The sequence below is a fragment of the Carettochelys insculpta genome, chromosome 15 (assembly GCF_033958435.1).
Source record: "Carettochelys insculpta isolate YL-2023 chromosome 15, ASM3395843v1, whole genome shotgun sequence".
Lineage (NCBI taxonomy): Eukaryota > Metazoa > Chordata > Testudines > Carettochelyidae > Carettochelys > Carettochelys insculpta.
The window spans coordinates 19,056,571-19,076,764 of NC_134151.1; the positions used below are offsets into that span (position 1 = coordinate 19,056,571).

Below are 20,194 nucleotides of genomic sequence, written 5' to 3' on the forward strand. Positions count from 1 at the left end.
TACTACCTGGTGTGAATGGAAAGAATTAAAATTTTCTGAAAGGTTTTCCCTCTATATTCTTAAGAACCTTGAATTAAGGATGGGTATTAAACAAAGAATGATCATTTAAGTAAACTAGATATTTATGAATTATTACCCATATATGGCTTTGTGCCAGCGATAGTGGTGACCTTTGTCCCTGAAGTCAGTATTGTAGCAATGTTGAAATCTGTGATGTGCACATGACCTGAAAGAAAGAAATAAGAATTAATAAATAATTAATTTCTATTTTGTATTCAATTCTGGTGCTGCTACTAGATTTTTAAACCCAGTGCTAATCTACTTTATACATACTTAAATGGTGTGAAGGTTTGGAGGGGACAGGGGCTTTTACATGCAATCTAACCTTCTTCACAGCATCCCTTCTGGCATTCAGTGCAAACATTTTTTTGAAAAGGAAACAAAATACTTTTTTTTTTTTTTTTTTTTTTTTTAAAAAAAAGGTTGAACCTCTTTGGTCCAGCACTCTCTGGTCCAGCACCATTCATGGTCTGGCATGATTTTAGTTGGCCACACTCACAATAAGTAGACATCTGGCAAAGTTTCCTGCAGTCCCATGAAGTTCATTTACAGCCACCAATCCTGGCTCTCAGTATTCTGTGCTGTTATTTAGCTCTAATTTACCCAAAATGTCTTCTAAGAGCCCAGTAAGTGTAATGCTGCTAGACAATTTTTATTTATTTATTTATTTAAAATATTTTTACCCTGCCTCTCTATTTCAAAAATTCAAGACAGCTTACTCAGTGAGTTAGAAGAGCAAATTTACATCTAAAAGATCCAAATTACATTCTAATCCTGTAATTATTTTGTATTTCACAGAATGAAATTCATTTGCTAAGATCACGATAGTAGTGCAGGGTCAGCAACCTTTCAGAGGTAGAGTGCCAAATTTTCACCTTTTGACCTCTATGTACAGTCTGAATGCCAGTGATACTTTTAAAAGTCACTAATAGTGCTACTTAGAACAGCTCCATTAACAAATAAATTAAGATGCAGAGCTTTGCTGTTTGGGTGGAAATAGTGGAAAAACTTGCCTGGAGATTTTTCCCCTGCTGCTCCCACTGGACAATCAAGCCCAATGGGAGCAGAAGGGGAGGCTCCTGAAAGCAATGGGAGCGGGAGGGGGAGTGTGGGCCAGTCCTAGGACCAATCCTATTCAACTTACTCATAAATGATCTGGAGAAAGGGGTAAACTGTGAGGTGGCAAAGTTTGCAGATGATACTAAACTGCTCAAAATAGTTAAGACCAAAGCAAACTGTGAAGAACTTCAAAAAGATCTCACAAAACTGAGTGATTGGGCAATAAAATGGCAAAAGAAATTTAATGTGGATAAATGTAAAGTAATGCACATTGGAAAAAATAACCCCAACTATACATACAGTATGATGGGGGCTAATTTAGCTACAACTAATCAGGAAAGAGATCTTGGCGTCATCATGATAGTTCTTTGAAAACATCCACGCAGCATGCAGCAGCAGTCAAAAAAGCAAACAGGATGTTAGGAATAATTAAAAAAGGGATTGAGAATAAGATGGACAATATCTTACTTCCCTTATATAAAACATACCCACATCTTGAATACTGTGTACAGATGTGGTTCCCTCATCTTAAAAAAGGTATATTGGCATTACAAAATGTGCAGAAAAGGGCAACTACAGTGATTAGGAGTTTGGAATGGGTCCCATATGAAGAGAGATTAAAGAGACTAGGACTTTCCATCTTAGAAAAGAGGAGACTAAGAGGGGATATGATAGAAGTATTATAAAATTATGAGTGGTGTGGAGGTAGTGAACAAGAAATATTTCCTTGTTCTCATAATATCAGAACTAGAGGACACCAAATGAATTTAATGGGCAGCAGGTTTAAAACAAATAAAAGGAAGTTCTTCACAACAGCACATAGTCAACCTGTGGAACTCTTTGCCAGAGGAAGCTGTGAAAAGCTAGGACTATAACAGGGTTTAAAAAAGAGTTAGATAAATTCATGGTGGTTAGGTCCATTAATGGATACTAGCCAGAATGGGTAAGGAATGGTGTCCCTGGCCTCCTTTGTCAGAAGCTGGAGATGGATGGCAGGAGAGAGATCGCTTGATTGTTGCCTATCCGGATCACTCCCTCTGGGGCACCTGGCATTGGCCACTGTCAGCAGACAGGATACTGGGCTGGATGGACCTTTGGTCTGACCCAGTCTGTCTGCTCTTATGTGCAGCCTTATGTGGAGCCATATGTGACCCTTAGGGAACTATACCAGCTAAGCACACCTTTGCACATCACCCATACACAGACCCTTATACTCCTCTTGCACCTCCCTCCCACCCAAGCCCCTACACCCAGCCTGTTTCTGCCCTGCTACCACCTCTCCAGATCATATACTCCCACTTTGCAAACCTAGCTCACTCCTGCAAACTCCTTCTGACCCAGACTACCCCCCGCCAGGCCTGTTCCTGCAACCTCCCTTTTGCCCAGACCCTGAACCTCCCATCCTGCACCCTGCCAGCCCCGTCCTTCAAACTGAATCCTGAACCTTCATTTTGGGTCACACCCTGGGCCCTGAAGGAGTTAAACTGACTTGGAGGAAGCCCTGAAACCTCAGTCCCCACTTCTCCAACCCCTGCCCATGGCACTGGAGTGTGAAGGGAGTGACGTGACTCAGTCAGAGGCCACATCAGTGAGGGTGGGTTTTTTTTTTTTGTTTTTTTTTTTGCTTCTTGCTTTTATGTGGCTCTGTAAATAAGGTTAGTACTCCCAAAGGCACAGACTTTTAGATGTTAGGCTTCAATGAGGCTTGATTAAAAAACAAAAACCAAAGCTTGAGAAACCATGTCCCTCTGGCTTGCCATCTGCACTGCTGGAAGAACATGACTGAGATGTCATTGTGCATCTATCAGCCACCAACTAATGAGCAGACAGAACATGGGTTGCCTTTGCCAATTCAACTTCCAAAATCAGTCAGATCACCCTTCCCACTCCAAAATGAAAACCCCAACACAGAATCCTTGGAGAGCACTTGAAGGAGGAGCTGTGCAGACATGAGACAAAAGCTTGTGTCTTTCCATATTGCTTTGTCAGCTTCTATTCTCTCTGTCACTCATCTCCTCTTGGCAGGAAATCATGGAAATCATATTTATATATATATGAATAGATGCTATTATTATTATTTAGGCTTTGATATTGAGGCAAAATCCATGTCCTCTGGATGTATCACTTTTGAAAGGATTAATTTAAACACATCACAAGTTTCCAGGAAACTTTTAACCTTTCAAGAGACTGAAATGATTGAAATACTAAGCTTGACGCATGGTTCTGAAAGCCAAAAATGTTCCAGGGCCACAAGACATAATAAACAATGTCAATTCAATCCTTAATGTTTGTAGCTGGGGATGTAGCTACAGTCTAATATTTGGTAGGAAAGCAGCCTGTTCACTCCATCTATGGCTGTTCCTGAAAATTTAAGTGTTAAGAAACCCCACAAATGTGAACAAGATGTTTTAAGCACTCCAAACTAAAAGTTTGAAAAGGCTTCCTGTCATGCCAGTGCAGTTCACCCTGAAGAGTTCTAGGTAAGTCCCAGACTGGTGTAACCAGAAAACGATCTTGGCTGTATGCTAGCATCTATTGATTTTATATAGGTGATGTGATGCATTAGCATAATTCAGTATAAAACCATGTGAGAAGCAGAAACTCCTGGCGGCAGCAAAGGAAACAGAAGTGAGCAGCAGCAGAGCTGGTGATAGACTTTGCTGGCCCTGGTCAAGGTGGTGATGGGGAGGGGGCACTCAGCTCCTGGACCCCCAGCAGGGGAGGGCCTTGGGCGGAAGGGTTTGGACAAGGAGATAGCCTCCCCAAAACAGTGTTCAGAGCCACCCAGCCTGTGCCAAGCAGAGCTCCAGTGGTGATTTAAACGGCCTGGGGCTCTGGCTGCTGCTGCTGCAATAGTGCCAGTGGTTGTATGGAGCCCAGGGTCCTTTTAAATCACTGGGTCCCAGGGCAGTGGCCTTCCCACCCCCCACACCCACAGCAACAGCCCTGGGTGGAGACCACTACATGACACTTCTGTCTCAGTTTTGCTAATGCAGTAAACTGAGCAAATAATAATCACAATTATCATGATTCCTGCAAACTTACATTAATTGGCTTTTTCATTCTCAGAAGAACCTGTTTCTTTGATCCAAAGCTCTGTACATATTGTCAAAAAGAAACATCACCTAGGCATGGAAAGATTCTTTAATGATCACCAGGTGCTGCAAGAGGGTTCTTTCCCTGGGTTCAATCCAACTGTTATCCAAGTCCACTGACCTGAGTGGGAGATGTACTGGACCTTTTAGGGACTACACGGGTCCCTGTGCAAAGGTCTTATGCTATTTAAGCCTCAAAGTAGGTCCTTGGCTAGAACTTCACTAATATATAGTTTCACCTAACCCTCTGCACTGGTTAGAATTTCATCTCCAAGACATAACAGGACCCTACAGACTGTGAACCAAAATTACAGTAGGTGTAAATATGTAATATATGTATTTAGTTCACTCAAGTCTGGTTTCTGTAAAGGGAAATCATGTCTTACTGATATATTAGAGTTCTCTGAAGGGGTTAACAAGCATGTGGACGGGGGGATCCAGTAGACATAGTATACTTAGATTTCTAGAAAGCCTTTGGCATGGTCCCTCACCAAAGGCTCTTATGTAAATTAGGTGGTCATGGGATAGGAGGAAAGATCCTTTCATGGATTGGGAACTGGTTAAAAGACAGGAAACAAAGGGTAGGAATAAATGGTAAATTTTCACAATGGAAGCGGGTAACTAGTGGCGTTCCCCAAGGGTCAGTCCTGGGACCAATCTTGTTCAACTTATTCATCAATGATCTAGAGAAAGGGGTAAGCAATGAGGTGGCAAAGTTTGCAGATGACACCAAACTGTTCAGGATAGTCAAAACCAAAGCAGACTGTGAAGAACTTCAAAAAGATCTCACAAAACTGAGTGACTGGGCAGCAAAATGGCAAATGAAATTTAATGTGGTTAAGTGTAAGGTAATGCACATTGGGAAAAATAACCCCAATTATACATACAATATGATGGGGGCAAATTTAGCTACAACAGATCAGGAAAGGGATCTTGGAATTATAGCAGATAGTTCTCTGAAAACATTCAGGCAGTGTGCAGCAGCAGTCAGTAAAGCAAATACGATGTTAGGAATAATTAAAAAAGGGATAGAGAATAAGACGAAGAATATCTTACTTCCCCTATATAAAACTACGGTACGCCCACATCTTGAGTACTGCGTGCAGATGTGGTCTCCTCACCTCAAAAAAGATATACTGGCGTTAGAAAAGGTTCAGAAAAGGGCAACTAAAATGATTAAGGGTTTGGAATGGGTCCCATAAAAGGAGAGCCTAGAGAGACTGGGACTTTTCAGTCTAGAAAAGAGGAGACTGAGGGGCGATATGATAGAGGTATATAAAATCATGAATGGTGTGCAGAAACTGAATACAGAAAAGTTATTTACTTGCTCTGATAATATAAGAACTAGAGGACACCAAATGAGATTAATGGGTTCAAAACTAATAAAAGAAAGTTTTTCTTCACACAGGGCACAGTCAACCTGTGGAACTCCTTGCCAGAGGACGCTGCGAAGGCCAGGACTCTAACAGAGTTTAAAAGAGAGCTCGATAAATGTTTGGAGGCTAGGTCCACAGATGGCTATTAGCAAGGAGTAAGGTATGGTGCCTAGCCTTTTGTCGAAGGCGGGAGATGGATGGCAGGAGACAAATCGCTTGATCATTGTCTTCAGTTCACCTCCTCTGGGGCACCTGGCATTGGCTACTGTCGGCAAACAGGATACTGGGCTAGACGGACCTTTGGTCTGACCCAGTATGGCCGTTCTTATGTAAGTCAATTCAATAAGAATAATTTAATGGGTAATGTGATAATAGGCATTTCCACTGATTAGGAATAAGTGAAATCTGAAAAGAAACCCTTTTCTACAAAGAGTAAATGATAGTTACAGAATACTAGTGTATTTCCTGGCCTAGTTAAAAATCAAAATCAATAAAAATGGCTTTGCTCTTTGTAATCCAAATACTAATCTCTTTCAGTGTGGAAGTAGAGATTAGCTTTTGAAATATATTTCACAGATGTACAGTTTGGCCAAAGGCCTGCATTGCACTGAATGATGCCTAGAGCTAGACATATGGTAAGCAGAATCAAAATTAACACACTTAAGGATAGATTTTTAAAGATATTTAGGCACTTAAAGAGGAAGCTAGGTGACTATTGGGACTTTAAGCAGCACCTACTTGTAACTTTAAGCACTTAATACCTTTCAAAATCTGACTCTTATGCATAAAGGAAGAACCAAATCAACAAGAAAATGGAAAGAACATCTGTGAACAGAGGACAAGGTTTTCTCAGACTGTACTAATACAGTGTGGGCATGAACCTGGCAAAGTAACATGAGACGGAACTTGAGTGTGCACTTCCATCCCAAAGGGAAAAAGCCACTGGAAAACAAGCATAATCTACCAGTCTAAATATAGATACAGATGCTGCAAGAGCAATGACTCAGGGGAAAACAAAAATGTCAGCTGTAGGTAAAAAGCTATTTTCACGCATGAATAGAATTACACACTTCTGCTGCCATGGTGAAGCAACAGAAGGACAGAAACCACAGAGCAGAAGGTCAGAGTCAGGAGGGCACTGGAGTTAAGGGTATAACGCCAGAAAAGAACACTCTGGAACAATTTTACCATCATCCTGAACCAATTACAATTTCAGATTGAATTTAAGATGGGGACCAAAAAATCAGACTCAATTGCACAGGCATTAAGGAAGTTTGCAGTTATTGTAATATCAAGCAGAACACAATCACAAATCCAAGCACCACTTTGTACTGAGAAATATTTAATCCAGTTTTGGACCTGAATTTAGTGTTCAAGCCTGTCTTTAATGTGACCCTAAAAAGCCTAATCCCATAGGGGGTGAGCACTTTTAATTGCCCTAGTTTCATTAGGGGAAGTCAGAACGCTGAAGCTTGCACACAGAAAGAAGGAAAGCCCTTATTAGGTGGGCTGCATATGGATAAGAGGAACATGAGAACAAAGGTACCACGTAGCATCAAATGCCATCTATGATCAATGCCAATTGAGTCAGACTGTCAAAATACATCATCTTTCTTGTAACTGGGTATAAAAGCATCAGCTCCTCAGGAATGAACTTCACCCTGTGCCTACAATCACACATGAAAATGGACAGAATAAGACAGATACCTTTTCTGTCATTGGTGTTCTTTGAAATGTATTGCTCATGTCCATTCCATGTTCGGTGTGTGTGCTCTACACATGCACTAGGGTCACAAGTTTTTCACTCAGTGGTGACCTTAGGGGACAGCTTTCATGATCTCCTAGAGCTGAGCCTGTTTGGCACGGTACTAGGCACACCGCCAGTTCCTTCCACCCTCAAGTCCTTCTTTCCACAAATTTCAGCAATGGGGATGGTGGGCAGGTGTTCATGGATGTGAATCTTGTAACAAAGCTCTGCCAAACCCTACATTATCTCTGGCTAGCTGGGTCATGGTGCAGTGTGCCATAAACATGGGATCAAAAGACTATGTGACAGCTCTGCAAATGTCATGGATGAGAACACATGCCAGGAACGCTGCCATAGGAACACATTCAGGAAAGCTGCATTTCATTAAATGCACATGCAAAATATATTTCTGTATCTATGAGACATGTAATTCACTTTTAATAGAGGTAGCTGGTCTGACCTGTGCTAACTCCTAACAGCTCTGGATACAGATGGTGATCCAGTTGGATATCCACTGAGAGGATCCTGGCAGGCCCTTCATCCTGTCTCCTGTCATCATGAAGAGCTGCATCAACAACCTTTCAAAGGGCTTGGCATGCTCCAAGTAAAAAGCCAAGGCATGGCAGATACCCAGATTATATAGGCACTTTTCCTCATGGGTCTTATGTGGCTAAGGACAGATCATCGGGATGAAGATGTCCAGGCTAATAAGGAAGGCAGAATGGAGTTGCAACTGTACCTTGTCCTTGAAGAAAACCATATAAAGTGGTGCCAAGGTCGGGGCTTTAATTTTAATACTCACCTAGCTGATGTCTCAACCAGCAAGAAGGCAACTTTCTGTGACAAGCCTGCTCAGCAACCGGAGTGCCAAAGCAGGGCAAGCTGCTGTGCCCCAATCTTACTCCCCAGTTGGAGCACTGGATAGGTACAGTGGAGCAAGCCCACCCAACCCACTTACAGTGGGAGAACTGGGACGGCAGAGCAGGCCAATCCCCCATCTACCAACCCTGCTCCTCAGCAGGAGTTCTAGTAAGAGCAGGGCAAGCTCTGAGTACCCGGTAAAGTGCACAGCAGGTGGGAGCCTGGGGCAAACATTTTACAGGATTCCCCCACTTTTACAGGGCTCCCAATTTTATAGGGTTCCTCCGCCAAGGTGCCTATCTCCTTGCCAACCTGCAAGGCCAGTTGAAACTGGGTAGAGATTGCTTCCTGTTCCTACTCCCTCATCACTGCCCACCCAACTGAAGTCATGGCCCACCTGTGCCATCCTGGGTATGCCACTGGTCGGACCTGTACCAGCCATAAAACTTCACCCACTTACCACTTGTACTGACCTATAACATACCTTCCAGAGAGGCATCCAAGCTGATCTGAATACATCAAAAGACAAAGTATCCACCCTTATTTTGTTGAAATGCTTAATCACCCTTTACTTTTAAAATGGCACCTTTTTTTTCTAATCTGAGTTTATCTGGTTTTAACGTCCAGGCATTAGTTGTTATGCCTTGCACCACTAGATTAAAGAACCTTTTAATACACCAAGCTATCAAATCAAATTTCTGTAATGTATCAATGAATTCATTTTAATATTTTACATAGAGATAGTTTAAATTTTTCATTCAAATTTTTTTTTCAATGAAAAATGGCTTTTTTTGGTCAAAGCATCTATTTCCTTAGCACATGGGCACTTCTGAGTACATTTTGGGGGTGGAGGTTTTTGTTTTGTTTTGTTTTGTTTTTTAAAGAAAAAGATTAAATAGAATGGAAAATTTCCAGGACTTTGAAATTCTAATGAAGAAAAATGACTTTTCCTGACCAGTTCTAATTTGACATGCCACAAGGATTGAAGTAAACACTTTGGGCAGCACACTTCATCTTTCTCACTATACTGAACCAGCCCATCATAAGAAAATCTTCCCAATCATCATCTAGTCAATCATTGGACCAAACAGACAAACATGCCCTGCAATGTGACTCAGTGGCATGAAGTATGTGATCTGAAATATCTTGCACCTGTACTGACATTATATGTATGAGCATATACTTGTGTGCAGAAGTGTTTCTATTGAGCCAGACTCTTTCCTGGCATAGAATGCAGTATAGCCATTCTGAAACCTGATTAACTGTCTTTCATAATTCAGGCTACATAGGCCAGAGTAGCCTCTTTGACCACTGGCAACAGTTACCAAGGGACAATCAACTAGATAAGAATTGCTGGAATGGAGCAGGGCTCTGTTATCTGTCCTGCATAGTGTTGCCATTCTGGTCCTGGCTTCTCCTCTCCAGGACAAGGGGTGGGTGTTGTAGGAGCCAGGTAAAATTTTAACTGGCATCTCCACACTACCAGAAGCATTCATAGATATTGACAATAGGCCCACTTGTGCCACCTGAGCAATGCCAATAGGTTGGACTGGAAAGGGTGCGAGAAAGAAAATCTGGCACATTTATTTATGTATACCTGTGTCTGAGGAGGCAGAAGGAAATCCCTGAGTAAGCCAGGGAGAGGTGTGCATTTGTAGAGGAGGAAGGAAAATCTGTCCTGACAGTTCTTAAACAAAATTACCCAGCACTTTGAAATTAGAGTTCATATGCAAAACAGGTACAGTCTGGGTACAGTGAGGTGATGCCAGGCAAAGCTAGTTACAAGCTTAAACAAAGGCAGTTCTCTAGGCTCTCAGCATCTGCATCAAAACTTCTAAGTGATAATGACTCTCAAATAATCCATAGTTTCTCCAACAGTATATTGATATAGAGGTAGCTTGTTGAAAGCACGAAGATTTCTCACAAATGAGCCAGTTACAAGAATTTTCTACTTTTTGAAAGTAGATAAATGTCAGACAAATTTTCAATGGGAGTGTAGAAAACAAGTTTTGCCCAAGAAAGGATTAAGTAGAGTCCAAGATTAAAATCTTTATCTACATTATAAACAAAAAACTACATTAAAAGAACATTAAGGTTGAGAAGTTAAATACTCAAAAGTCAGGAAATGACAGAATTAGGGTGGCCTATGCAACCCCTCATCCCCTCTCCATGTGTCTGCACTATGATGCAGTCTATTACTACAATGGAACGATTCAATTTAAATGGCTGACGTGTGACAAAATTTTATAAGCAGCTGAAAACAGCATCTCCTATGGAGAAATGCCAGGAAACCAACTGTGTCATTCTAAGAATGACTTCTAGAAATGCCACTGAACTACAGTAACTGGTAGCATTTAAGACGACTAGATATATTATGGGATATTAATGATAGTGCTTTACAGAAAGCTGGTGAAGATAAAATATAAAAGAGAGCTCCTTTCCCAAACTGCCTCCAATCTAACACAGGCAACACCATGTACCAGGCTCCAAATTCAGGCTGGAAAGTTCCCATTTCAAGTGACTTGCTCTGTGCATGTATATGTTCCAGCTACTGCAAAACAATGGCACTTACCATGCTCATCCAGTAAGATGTTGTCAGGCTTCATGTCCCTAGAAGCAGGAGGGAAAGGAAAAAGGGATGTCAGCATAGAATGGTGACACACAATATGATTGTAGAATCTCCCAGAGTTACAGATTTGTCCAAGATACAGTAAAACCCCTATTCATGCAATTTTGACTTGTGTATTACTTGGATTAATGTGAGTCAAAATCGTGAATGATGGAGAGCCAGGAACCAGGCAGCAGCCTGGCTCCTGGCTCCCCTGAACTTGTGGGAACCAGGAAGTTTCCTGGCTCCTGCAAAGAGGGGAGCTGGCAGCCAGGCTGCCACCTGGTTCGCAGCTCCCTGCCAGTCCCAGAAGCCTGCCCATTTTGGTTCCATATGAATTATATCTCAGTCATTAGGAATATGAACTCAAAAATTAGTTAATTTTGATAATAAAGATTTTATTACTTGGGAAAAAAAGATTGGCTAAAACCAATATTTAGGATCAGGCCTGGCTTTAGGACAAGGTGCATAAGATAGTTGCCTTGGGCCCCTCAAATTAAGCTCATTTTAGCATCCACTGCCCTCCAGCTGGGCCCCACTGTCAGTGTACTGCCTTGGCTTCCACTCACCAACTAGGGCCAGCTGGGTCTGCTCTGCTCTGGATTATCAACAGCCCAGACTTTCACTGAATTTGATTTTGAATTCAGTGCTCTAGGTTCAAAGCTTAAAAAGGGACAGATAACAAGAAAAAGCAATGTACCCTTCAAATTATTTTCACACTCCATCCCTCTCCAGAGGTAAAAACCACCCATTCAGAGGCCTAGAACAGTCTATATGCATTACTTACATTCCATGTAATCCCTCAAAGCAAGGGTTGAATCTGACACAGGATTTACACTGGCCATTTGCACAGGGGTGAATTTCATACAATAAGGCGGAAAGTACAAGTTAATCACTAAGCCTAAAACATTAATGAGACCACTTGACAGTGAATAGAAACAATAGCAACCCTACTTTCAGAGAAGAAAGACAACAGAAGACACACCTGATGTCAAGGGAAGAGTAACGAGGAAACACAGTGGTCTTATTCACCTTAAAACTTTCAAGACAGATAGTGTGTATCCTCAGGAACTTTGGGTAATTACTTCTTTAATCATAAGGGTTTTTGTAATTGTTTCAAAGCCTGAATAGTCCAGCTGTGTAATGGCTTTTTCAATTGCTCAGGAGCTTGACTATTCATAAATATATTTATCAAGAGGAATGGCCAAAAGGGAATTCCTAGCCAGCTGGCATAAGCTTTTCCCAGAAGCAGGGAAATCTTTGCTAGTAACTATGTGGTATTCTCTACTATGCCATCTACAAAAACTGCAATGCAAAAAATGATAGGGGGCAGGGGCTAATAATTTTTACTACTCCCCTCCCACAAAAGAATGTCAACAGATTGTACAACGTACTTTATGGCTCTTGACGATCATGTACATTTCTTCAAGTGGTGGTTTTATGTCACTGCTATTAAGTTTTATGAAACCAATGTAATTCTGCTCGTTGAAGTGTGAAATTACAATAAAATAACTTGATCTTACATTGATGAAGTTCATTATGTCTCAAAGCACTTTTGCAAAATAACAACCTTATATGCAAATGTAGCCTTTGACAGTCAGAGTCAGACCTGGGATACCTGGAACTTAGAGCAGGAGCTTCTATAGTTTGAGCAAAAGCCAGCTGACTCTCAGCTAAGGTGGTAGAGAAGACTCAGACCACATATATTGAGAAAGAATAAGTGCTACTACATGTGACTGTGAACCACATCCACAAACAACATACAAGAATCATTTTATCCATCAGTAAAATGCAATTATTGCCAGGACATAACTGAGCAACTGTTTAACAATTCTCAGCACACAGTAAATGAAGAATACCCAATCCAGCTGAAACTATAAAGGAAACTTATGATAGCAAAAGGCAATTACTTAAGCTTGAACCAAGAAACTGGAATAAATGTCTCAAAATCTTAGCAGAACCATTGGAAGGGCATGTTGATCAAAGCACTCCATAAAACAAGGAATAGCTGATCACAGAACAAATGCAAGTTTGAACACTGCTAGCCAAAGCACCTTAACCTGGTCCTTCAAAGACTGACTATTGGGATGAGATGGAAGCTCACTCTCTGTGGTCCATTCACTCCATAACCACTCTGCCATATGAAGACAGCATAATGGTGCTAACTGTGGTGGTGGTTTTTGAGATGTAAAAACCCATCCTTTCAAGACATTTCATATAAATCATTAAATATCCACATTATCAGTGTTATTTGCTGCTGATCTGGGCTGATATATATTGTATATTTTAGCCTGCTTAAATAAAATTAATTATCAAATAAATATTCTAAGATGGAGGTTTATATTTTAAGATGATTACATTATACTCATCATGCAAGTATTTTACCACCTATATTTTTAGTTTTTAACTAATGTTCTCATTGCAAGTTATAATGCATATACTTTGATGCCTTCTCTGGTTGATGCCTTATTAGTAAATCTTTGGAAGAGGAGAAATAGCACAGACTGCTCACATGGGAGCCGTTCTACCACGTTTTCCATCCTCCTTTATTGTCTGTTTCTTCCACACAAACCTACATTTAAATCAGTTGCCAGTCTTGATCATATTACTGAATGCATTTCACCTGATGAAATCATACAAAATTTGAAATAACAACAAAAGAATATATCAGGATGGAAGAAACGGAGATGCACAAAACTCAGTATAAAGTTTTATTACAAATGAATCTGAGTAAAACACATCTGCAACTGTTGCAAGAGAGAATTTCATCAGGAAAATAAAGTATTTGAGAAGTCACCAATGTATAAGATGAGCAAAAATAAAGACTGGTTTGCTAATGAAAAATACCAGAATACGTGGAATTCTTTTTTAATTTGCTCCCATTCAAAACATTTCAGAAGCGCCCCTGAAGAAGTGATCACTTAACATAGTTTTATTTAATGTCTTTGTTAAAAGAAAATGCATTCCATACAATGGGGGTTTTTGTCTTGTCAACAGGAAAAACTACTTCTATAACCAGTGAAGAAAGGGAATACTGCCTATCGAAAGAGAAAACTCACATCTGATATTACTGCTGTATACAGTTGATTGACTTTACAAGACATTACCTGGTTTTAATAGGCTAATTACACCCCATTCCTCACCTGCTCCTGGACTGAGCCAGGCACTTTGAAATTTAATACAGTATACGGAAATTGCAAAAAACATCACAGCTACAAAGAAACCAACCTTTTAAATACTCAGTGCTTTCAGTTAGGCCCACAATTTCAATGAGAACAATTTGCAGAGCTAGGATTTAGCCTTTTGTAATTTATGCAAAAATGTAATCTAGTGGGAAAAAAGGAATGGTTCACAGAGTCATCTGTGTGTGGGAAAAATAAAATAGGTATAATTGTAATACTAATAATTGGCCCTGGCAAAGCATCATTCACATAAGCAACTGAAAAGGATTCATAAACACCAAATGACTATGTCTTGTCACCCCATGTGAGGGTAAAAGATGCATAAAGATCAATTCACCAACACTGAAATGCTACTTCCAAAGTCAAATGCAGCAGGTGTTTTTCTTTTTTTAAACAATGCAACAGCACAGAGTACCTACTATACCACTGTTTAGAACATAGAGGCACATGCTGTCAAAAGTGTGGATTCTTGGTAAATGAAAAATTTTAATAATCACTTCTTTCATGTTTTCAATAACTTTTTTATAATTATATTTTTTCTTTAAAAAAAATCACTAAAAGAAAACCTGGGCCCTTTTCTAACCCTTTTGAAATGAAAACACTTTCAAATATTTGAAATATTTAATTAAAATATTTTTTCTTTTTTTGGTGAGCTTTACGAATTATTTAAGTTAAGTATGATTTATGAGCACTGAATCCAGTTCTAATCTCACTCTACTATGCAATCTGTGGAGTGCCACCACTGTGAGTGAAATCAAAATCAATCTCTAATGCCTACACATATTAACACTTTACACTTTCCTTAAAACTATGCTCACTAACATTTCAAACCAATCGGTCTCTTTGTCTTTGCTGTCTTGGTACAGCTTTGCTCATACAAAGTAAATAATTATCTGAACATCTCCTGAGATTCCCAATTACAGATGCAGTACTCCTCCACTCAGTCTATCAATTTAAATGTCATCCCCTCAGGATACAGTGATAATTACACAACCTGCAAAATCTTCCAATTGGCCAGGGATGTTTCATTGTATTACATGTGTCTCAAACAGGCCCAGCTGCACCTCAGATTGCATGTCATGCTCCTTGAGAGGCTTCCACTTCTTGTGAATGTTTTTGGTGCACAGAGGCTTTTATTTATTTATTTTTTTTGGGGGTGGGGCAGGGGGAGGGCGGTTTCCCCAGGGCCGAGTTCATTTTATTGACATTAAGGAGCTATGGCCATTCTCAGCCCTCTGGATATAGTGTGGTCATGCCAATGGAATTGTGACTGTAATGGAACTTTCATTTGTGAATGAAGAACATGGAGAAGAGAGAAAGGCAAATGGAAGTTTTCTTCAAATTTAGGGCCACATCTTGCCCTAAGCCTTGGGAGCTACATACAACACATATTTGTTGTGCCTCATATATACAGGTTGAACCTCTCTCATCTGGCACCCTTGGGACCAGACCAGTGCCAAATGAGAAAATATGCCAGACCACAGGAGGTCAATACTATCTGGCACATTATCAAAACTTCCACTACTTACTGGGCTCTAAAAAGACATTCAGAGGTAACTTACAGCTAAATAACAGCAAAGAATACTGAGAACGAAGACTGGCAGATGTAAACAAACTTTATGGGACCACCAGAAACTTGGTCCCATCCATGATAAATGGTTGACTCGTTAACTAAAATCATGCCAGACCACAGCTGTTACTGGATGAGAGAGTTCTAGATTAGAGAGGTTCAACACGTACTGTTAATTCTTTGGAACAAGAGGATCATCTTCTTGGTATGCTGTGTTCAGTCCCTAGGACCTGGCTGGGGCCTCAGGGAGCTACAGTAAGAAAAAAATTAATAACCTCAAGAATTATAACCACAACATCAACCCGAGAGCCAGCATTTCTCCCCACTGCTCCCTTATGTACGTGGCCAGATACTCAAGCCAAAGATTGGCCTAAGGCTTTGGCCCTTACCACCTAGTAAAAGCCACCTACCTACCTCAGTGGACGGGAAAACCTGATGAGGCTGGCCATGAAAGGGGGCAGTGCTCATACTAAGGGAGGGAAATAGTGAGGAGGAGTGCTGATTGGACAGTATTCCCCAGTTCTCTGGATTCAACCTGGAACATGGCCATGTGGAGCATTCTTTGTCTCTCTGGTCAACAGACAAGTTGTGCATCTCCCTGGGTTAATGTTTAATAGAAGTTGCTGGCTTCCACTACAATCCATCCATGAGACTGTCCTCATCTTGCCACTGTATCTGCATGAAAGAAACTTTATCCCCTAATTCACAATGTGTAATTCATACTCATGCATTATTTGGTGGCTGGTGAGCAGGTGCAGGGTTGAGACACTAACTCAATACCCTCATTACCACTCTACAGTTTTGTTTCCCGGAGTGAGGTGGCATCTGTAGGCAAATGAGTTTGAAAGGGGCAGCCGAACTTTGTCTCCATACAGAGATCAATGCATTACAAAACAGAAGTCCAGGCATGTGTTAAAACAAAACAAAAAAGTTCTGAGAAAATAAGCGCTCTCACATTCCAGTGCCAGCTGAGGCTGTAAGAAGAGCTGAACTTTTCAACAGGGCTGGGATTCCTCTTAATTGAGCAGTGAATTATTCCCATGAGAATCTTGCAAGTCAGTGCCATTTGCAGTTTGTTACATTTGTAGAAGATCAGATTGAAAAATGCATTTTAAGCTTTTTTGGCACCTGTGCAGGATGCTCCTTCTATTTCTAATGACACCATCCCATTCAGTAATATATTGATCATTTAAGAGTAGGTAAGATAGACATCTATCGGGGATGGCCTAGACAGTGCTTGGTCCTGCCATGAGGGCAAGAGGCTGGACTCGATGTCTTAAGGTCCTTTCCAGTTCTAGTGTTCTATGATTCTGATTCTATAATTATATTTTACTGTATTTTATTGATCATATTGTATTCTAAATTTTGTGCACTCCCTTGTTTCTACACCTTCAGACCTCAGAGTTCCTTTCTGTACTGATTTGAAACAATTATTATACAATTCTTATTGCAGCAATTTTTAAATTTATTCTCTTCTTACCTTTTTCTGTTCCTTAGCTGTGCTCCTTATTTACAGATATTTATGCTAAAGGCTTCTGGTATGGTATGTTTATCAAATATAAGAGAGCAGAAGCAGGAAGGAACAACACTGCGATGAAACTAATTTATCAGTTTAAAGCTAATTCCTACCTTCCTTACTCAAGCAAAATTCCACAAGATTCTTTTTTGCCTCAGTAAAGATTGCAAATCTTTAATGGATTTCTATTGAACCCGTTATTGAATACCACACTGCACCAGAAACTTATGTAGCCTGAAGGCCAATCAAAAGAATCAGTAGGCACTTGCTTGGTCATTTGAAAACAATATGCAAGCAATGAGACTTCACTAAATGGAATATATGATGAGTGATGCAGGCTCCTTGCTGTAACAAAGGAACGTGGAAAAATAAGAGGAACCTATGCTCTAGTAATTCTAAATGATCATTTACAGATGAGTTAAACCTCTCTACATCAATTGCCATCACAATCACTTGGAGACAAGGGAAATGAAGCGGGGTACAGAGGGAGTCACCAGTGTCTGCCGCCCACCCTGCAATGGCCTTCAGTGCCTCTTTCACTGAGTGTGGGGGGCAGGTCCTTACACTATCCCCTGAAACAGTGCAGCCCAAGAGATATGGGACCTAGGAAACTTAAGCTGTTCTCAGGCCACCACTCCAGGAGAGGAGCAGGACTGCCCCTACACTCATTGGAAGAGGGGGAGGGCAGAACATGGATGGAGAAGGGGCAGGCAGCATGGGCACGTGGCTAGTGCCCATCCTGGAACTCCTGCACCAATCACCACTGCTGGGATAGACAAATTAAATTATATTGTCAAGCAAATTAAGAGGCACTAGTGAAAATGTTCACCTTACTCATAGATGATCTGGAAAAGGGGTAAACAATGAGGTTGAAAAATTTCAGATGACAGAAAAATTACTCAAGAGAACTAAGTCCAAAACTGACTGCAAAGGGACATGTCTGCACATGGGGGTTAGGCTGGGGCACAAAGAGGGCAAGTGAGCCAAGGGCCAGCCAATTCAAAAGGGCCCGGGGCTCCCAGCTGCTGTCATGGCAGTCCGAACCTCAGTCCCTTTAACTCACCACTTGAGCATCTTGTGGCCATTAAAAATCCTGTGGACTGCTCTCAAGCAGAGAGTGCTAACTAAAATCCCAACTAAATTTTGTTTTAAGTAATTTTCCCTTCTCTCTTTGTACTTCTATGCATTTCCCCCCTCCACCAATCACTGTAGCATCTAAGCATCTACATAAGCCCCCAAAGCAATAAGAACTGGACAAGGTGTATCTATTACTTTCTGACTTAAACAGTTGCACGTTGTTTGCTATGCACTGGAAAAAAAGAAAAACAAAAGACAAAGGCTATGCTTCTCCCCTGCCATGGCTGTATTTCAGTACAAAATGACTAGAGCCCTGTGTACAGCTCGTACATCTGAATATTAGGTTTGTAATCACTGTATTTGCGATCATTCAAGATGACAGATAATAGAAATAAGATGCTGCTATAAACAGGAGCAGAGAGAATTCTCTGCTGGTAAAAATGGCCATAGTACCATCGATTTCAATGGAGTTTCGGCCATTTATACCAGCAGAGAACATGGCTATGGTTTACAAATACAACATATTGGCCAGTTCCTATTTAGAGTGGAAGAGTGAGTTTCATACAGAGAAGAAAGGCATCAGATTCATCCTTCGGCATCACATTCATTACATTTTTATACCTAGTAATCTAATTAAACTGTATCATTTTTCCAGAAGTTAAAAAAATCCCATCAGTAATGCCTGTATCTGGAGCCTGATAATACTGCCTCTTTGAGCTAAAACATACCAAACCACCATCATTATGGTATTGTGATGGAAGGGGACCTATTACTTCTCTGTATGGCATAAACAATCTTTCAATCTCACATTAGTAATTCAGTCCAGACTATTTTTTTTTTTAAAATCAAAGTTTAAAAGACAAATATAGATTCTTTTTTAGTATTGTGCTGTTGCAATAATTAGTTTCCATGAAATTATTCTTTTGAGAGGTGGTTGCAATTGGGCCCTGAAGACTGATTGTAATTAGTTTTGTTATTCTTATGGGTATTTTTAAAAGCATGCAATTGCAATCACTTCCTCCAAATTTTGAACATTTGCTATCACCCAACAGAGCTGAATAAAGAAAACAAAGGAATCAGAACAGGAGATGCAGAAATTCAAGGTCTCCTTCAAGATCACCTGTTATCAAAGCCCTCTTTTTTTCCCTTTATGAGGGATACCTTGCAAAGCAGGTGCTATCTTGTGAACCTGAGGGGCAGTTTTCAACTCCTAAATCAGTGAGAGAGAAGACAGATCGGTATTGTTCATATACGCACTCTCATTTGTCAGGAAAGAAGAGCCATCTTCATTCTCTTAAACAGAGTATTTCCTCTAGCTTTCACACCACCTCATTTTGATGTTTCACATCATAGGCAACCTCCTCCTAGTCCAGGAATCCTGGAAAAGACTTCCTTAATAGTCTGGTAGTGCTCCTACAAATTGAACAATGTGAGGTGTTCCAGAGGCAGTGTATCCCACACTGACCTAGGTGAAATAAAATATATGACAACATACCCTTTTCACTTGTAATTTCTATACATATGTATTGCCTCCAAAGTGCTCCTCAAACCTGAGACCTAGGAAAGACCTGAACTAAGAAAAGTTGGCCAAAGTACAGTTCAAAAACTATTCGGTAAAAACGCAGTTTCGACCTAGACATGCCCAAGTGGTTAGAACTTGAAAACTTTGTCGTAAGTCCTGATTCTTCTACTGACTTTTGTATGATAAAGGGCTTTACTTTACTTATACAAGGCTCCACTTTCCCTTTTCATAAAAAGGAGATAAAAATACTCCCTTTGTAAGGCACTCTGAGGTTCTCTGTTAAAAAGTCACCATACAAGTGACTAGATTTTATTATTTTCTGAACATTATCACATTTACTTTCCAACAAGGAGCTCCCTATCAAATCACTTCAGCTTACAAATTAAAACATTTTTCTTACAACAAGCAGAACATGCTCCCCTGCTAACAGAAAATCAAGCTGTGCTTTCTGTTTTATGTATCATCCGCCACAAAGTTTTATGAATCAGAATGTAGGGGCTTACCTTGACAACGGTGCGTGA

General features: G+C 40.5%; 1 protein-coding gene across 3 annotated transcripts in view; it reads right to left on the reverse strand.

The window, feature by feature from the left end:
* The window catches only part of STK32A (serine/threonine kinase 32A), a 64,538-nt gene that overhangs the window by 17,011 nt on the left and 27,333 nt on the right, over positions 1-20,194 (reverse strand). For all 3 annotated transcript variants that reach the window (XM_075009517.1, XM_075009518.1, XM_075009516.1), the window contains exons 7-8: positions 10,771-10,808; positions 137-226 (exon numbers count right to left, since the gene is read on the reverse strand). In XM_075009517.1, the coding sequence (XP_074865618.1) occupies positions 137-226; positions 10,771-10,808 (128 nt within the window). The remainder of the gene's footprint in view (positions 1-136; positions 227-10,770; positions 10,809-20,194) is intronic.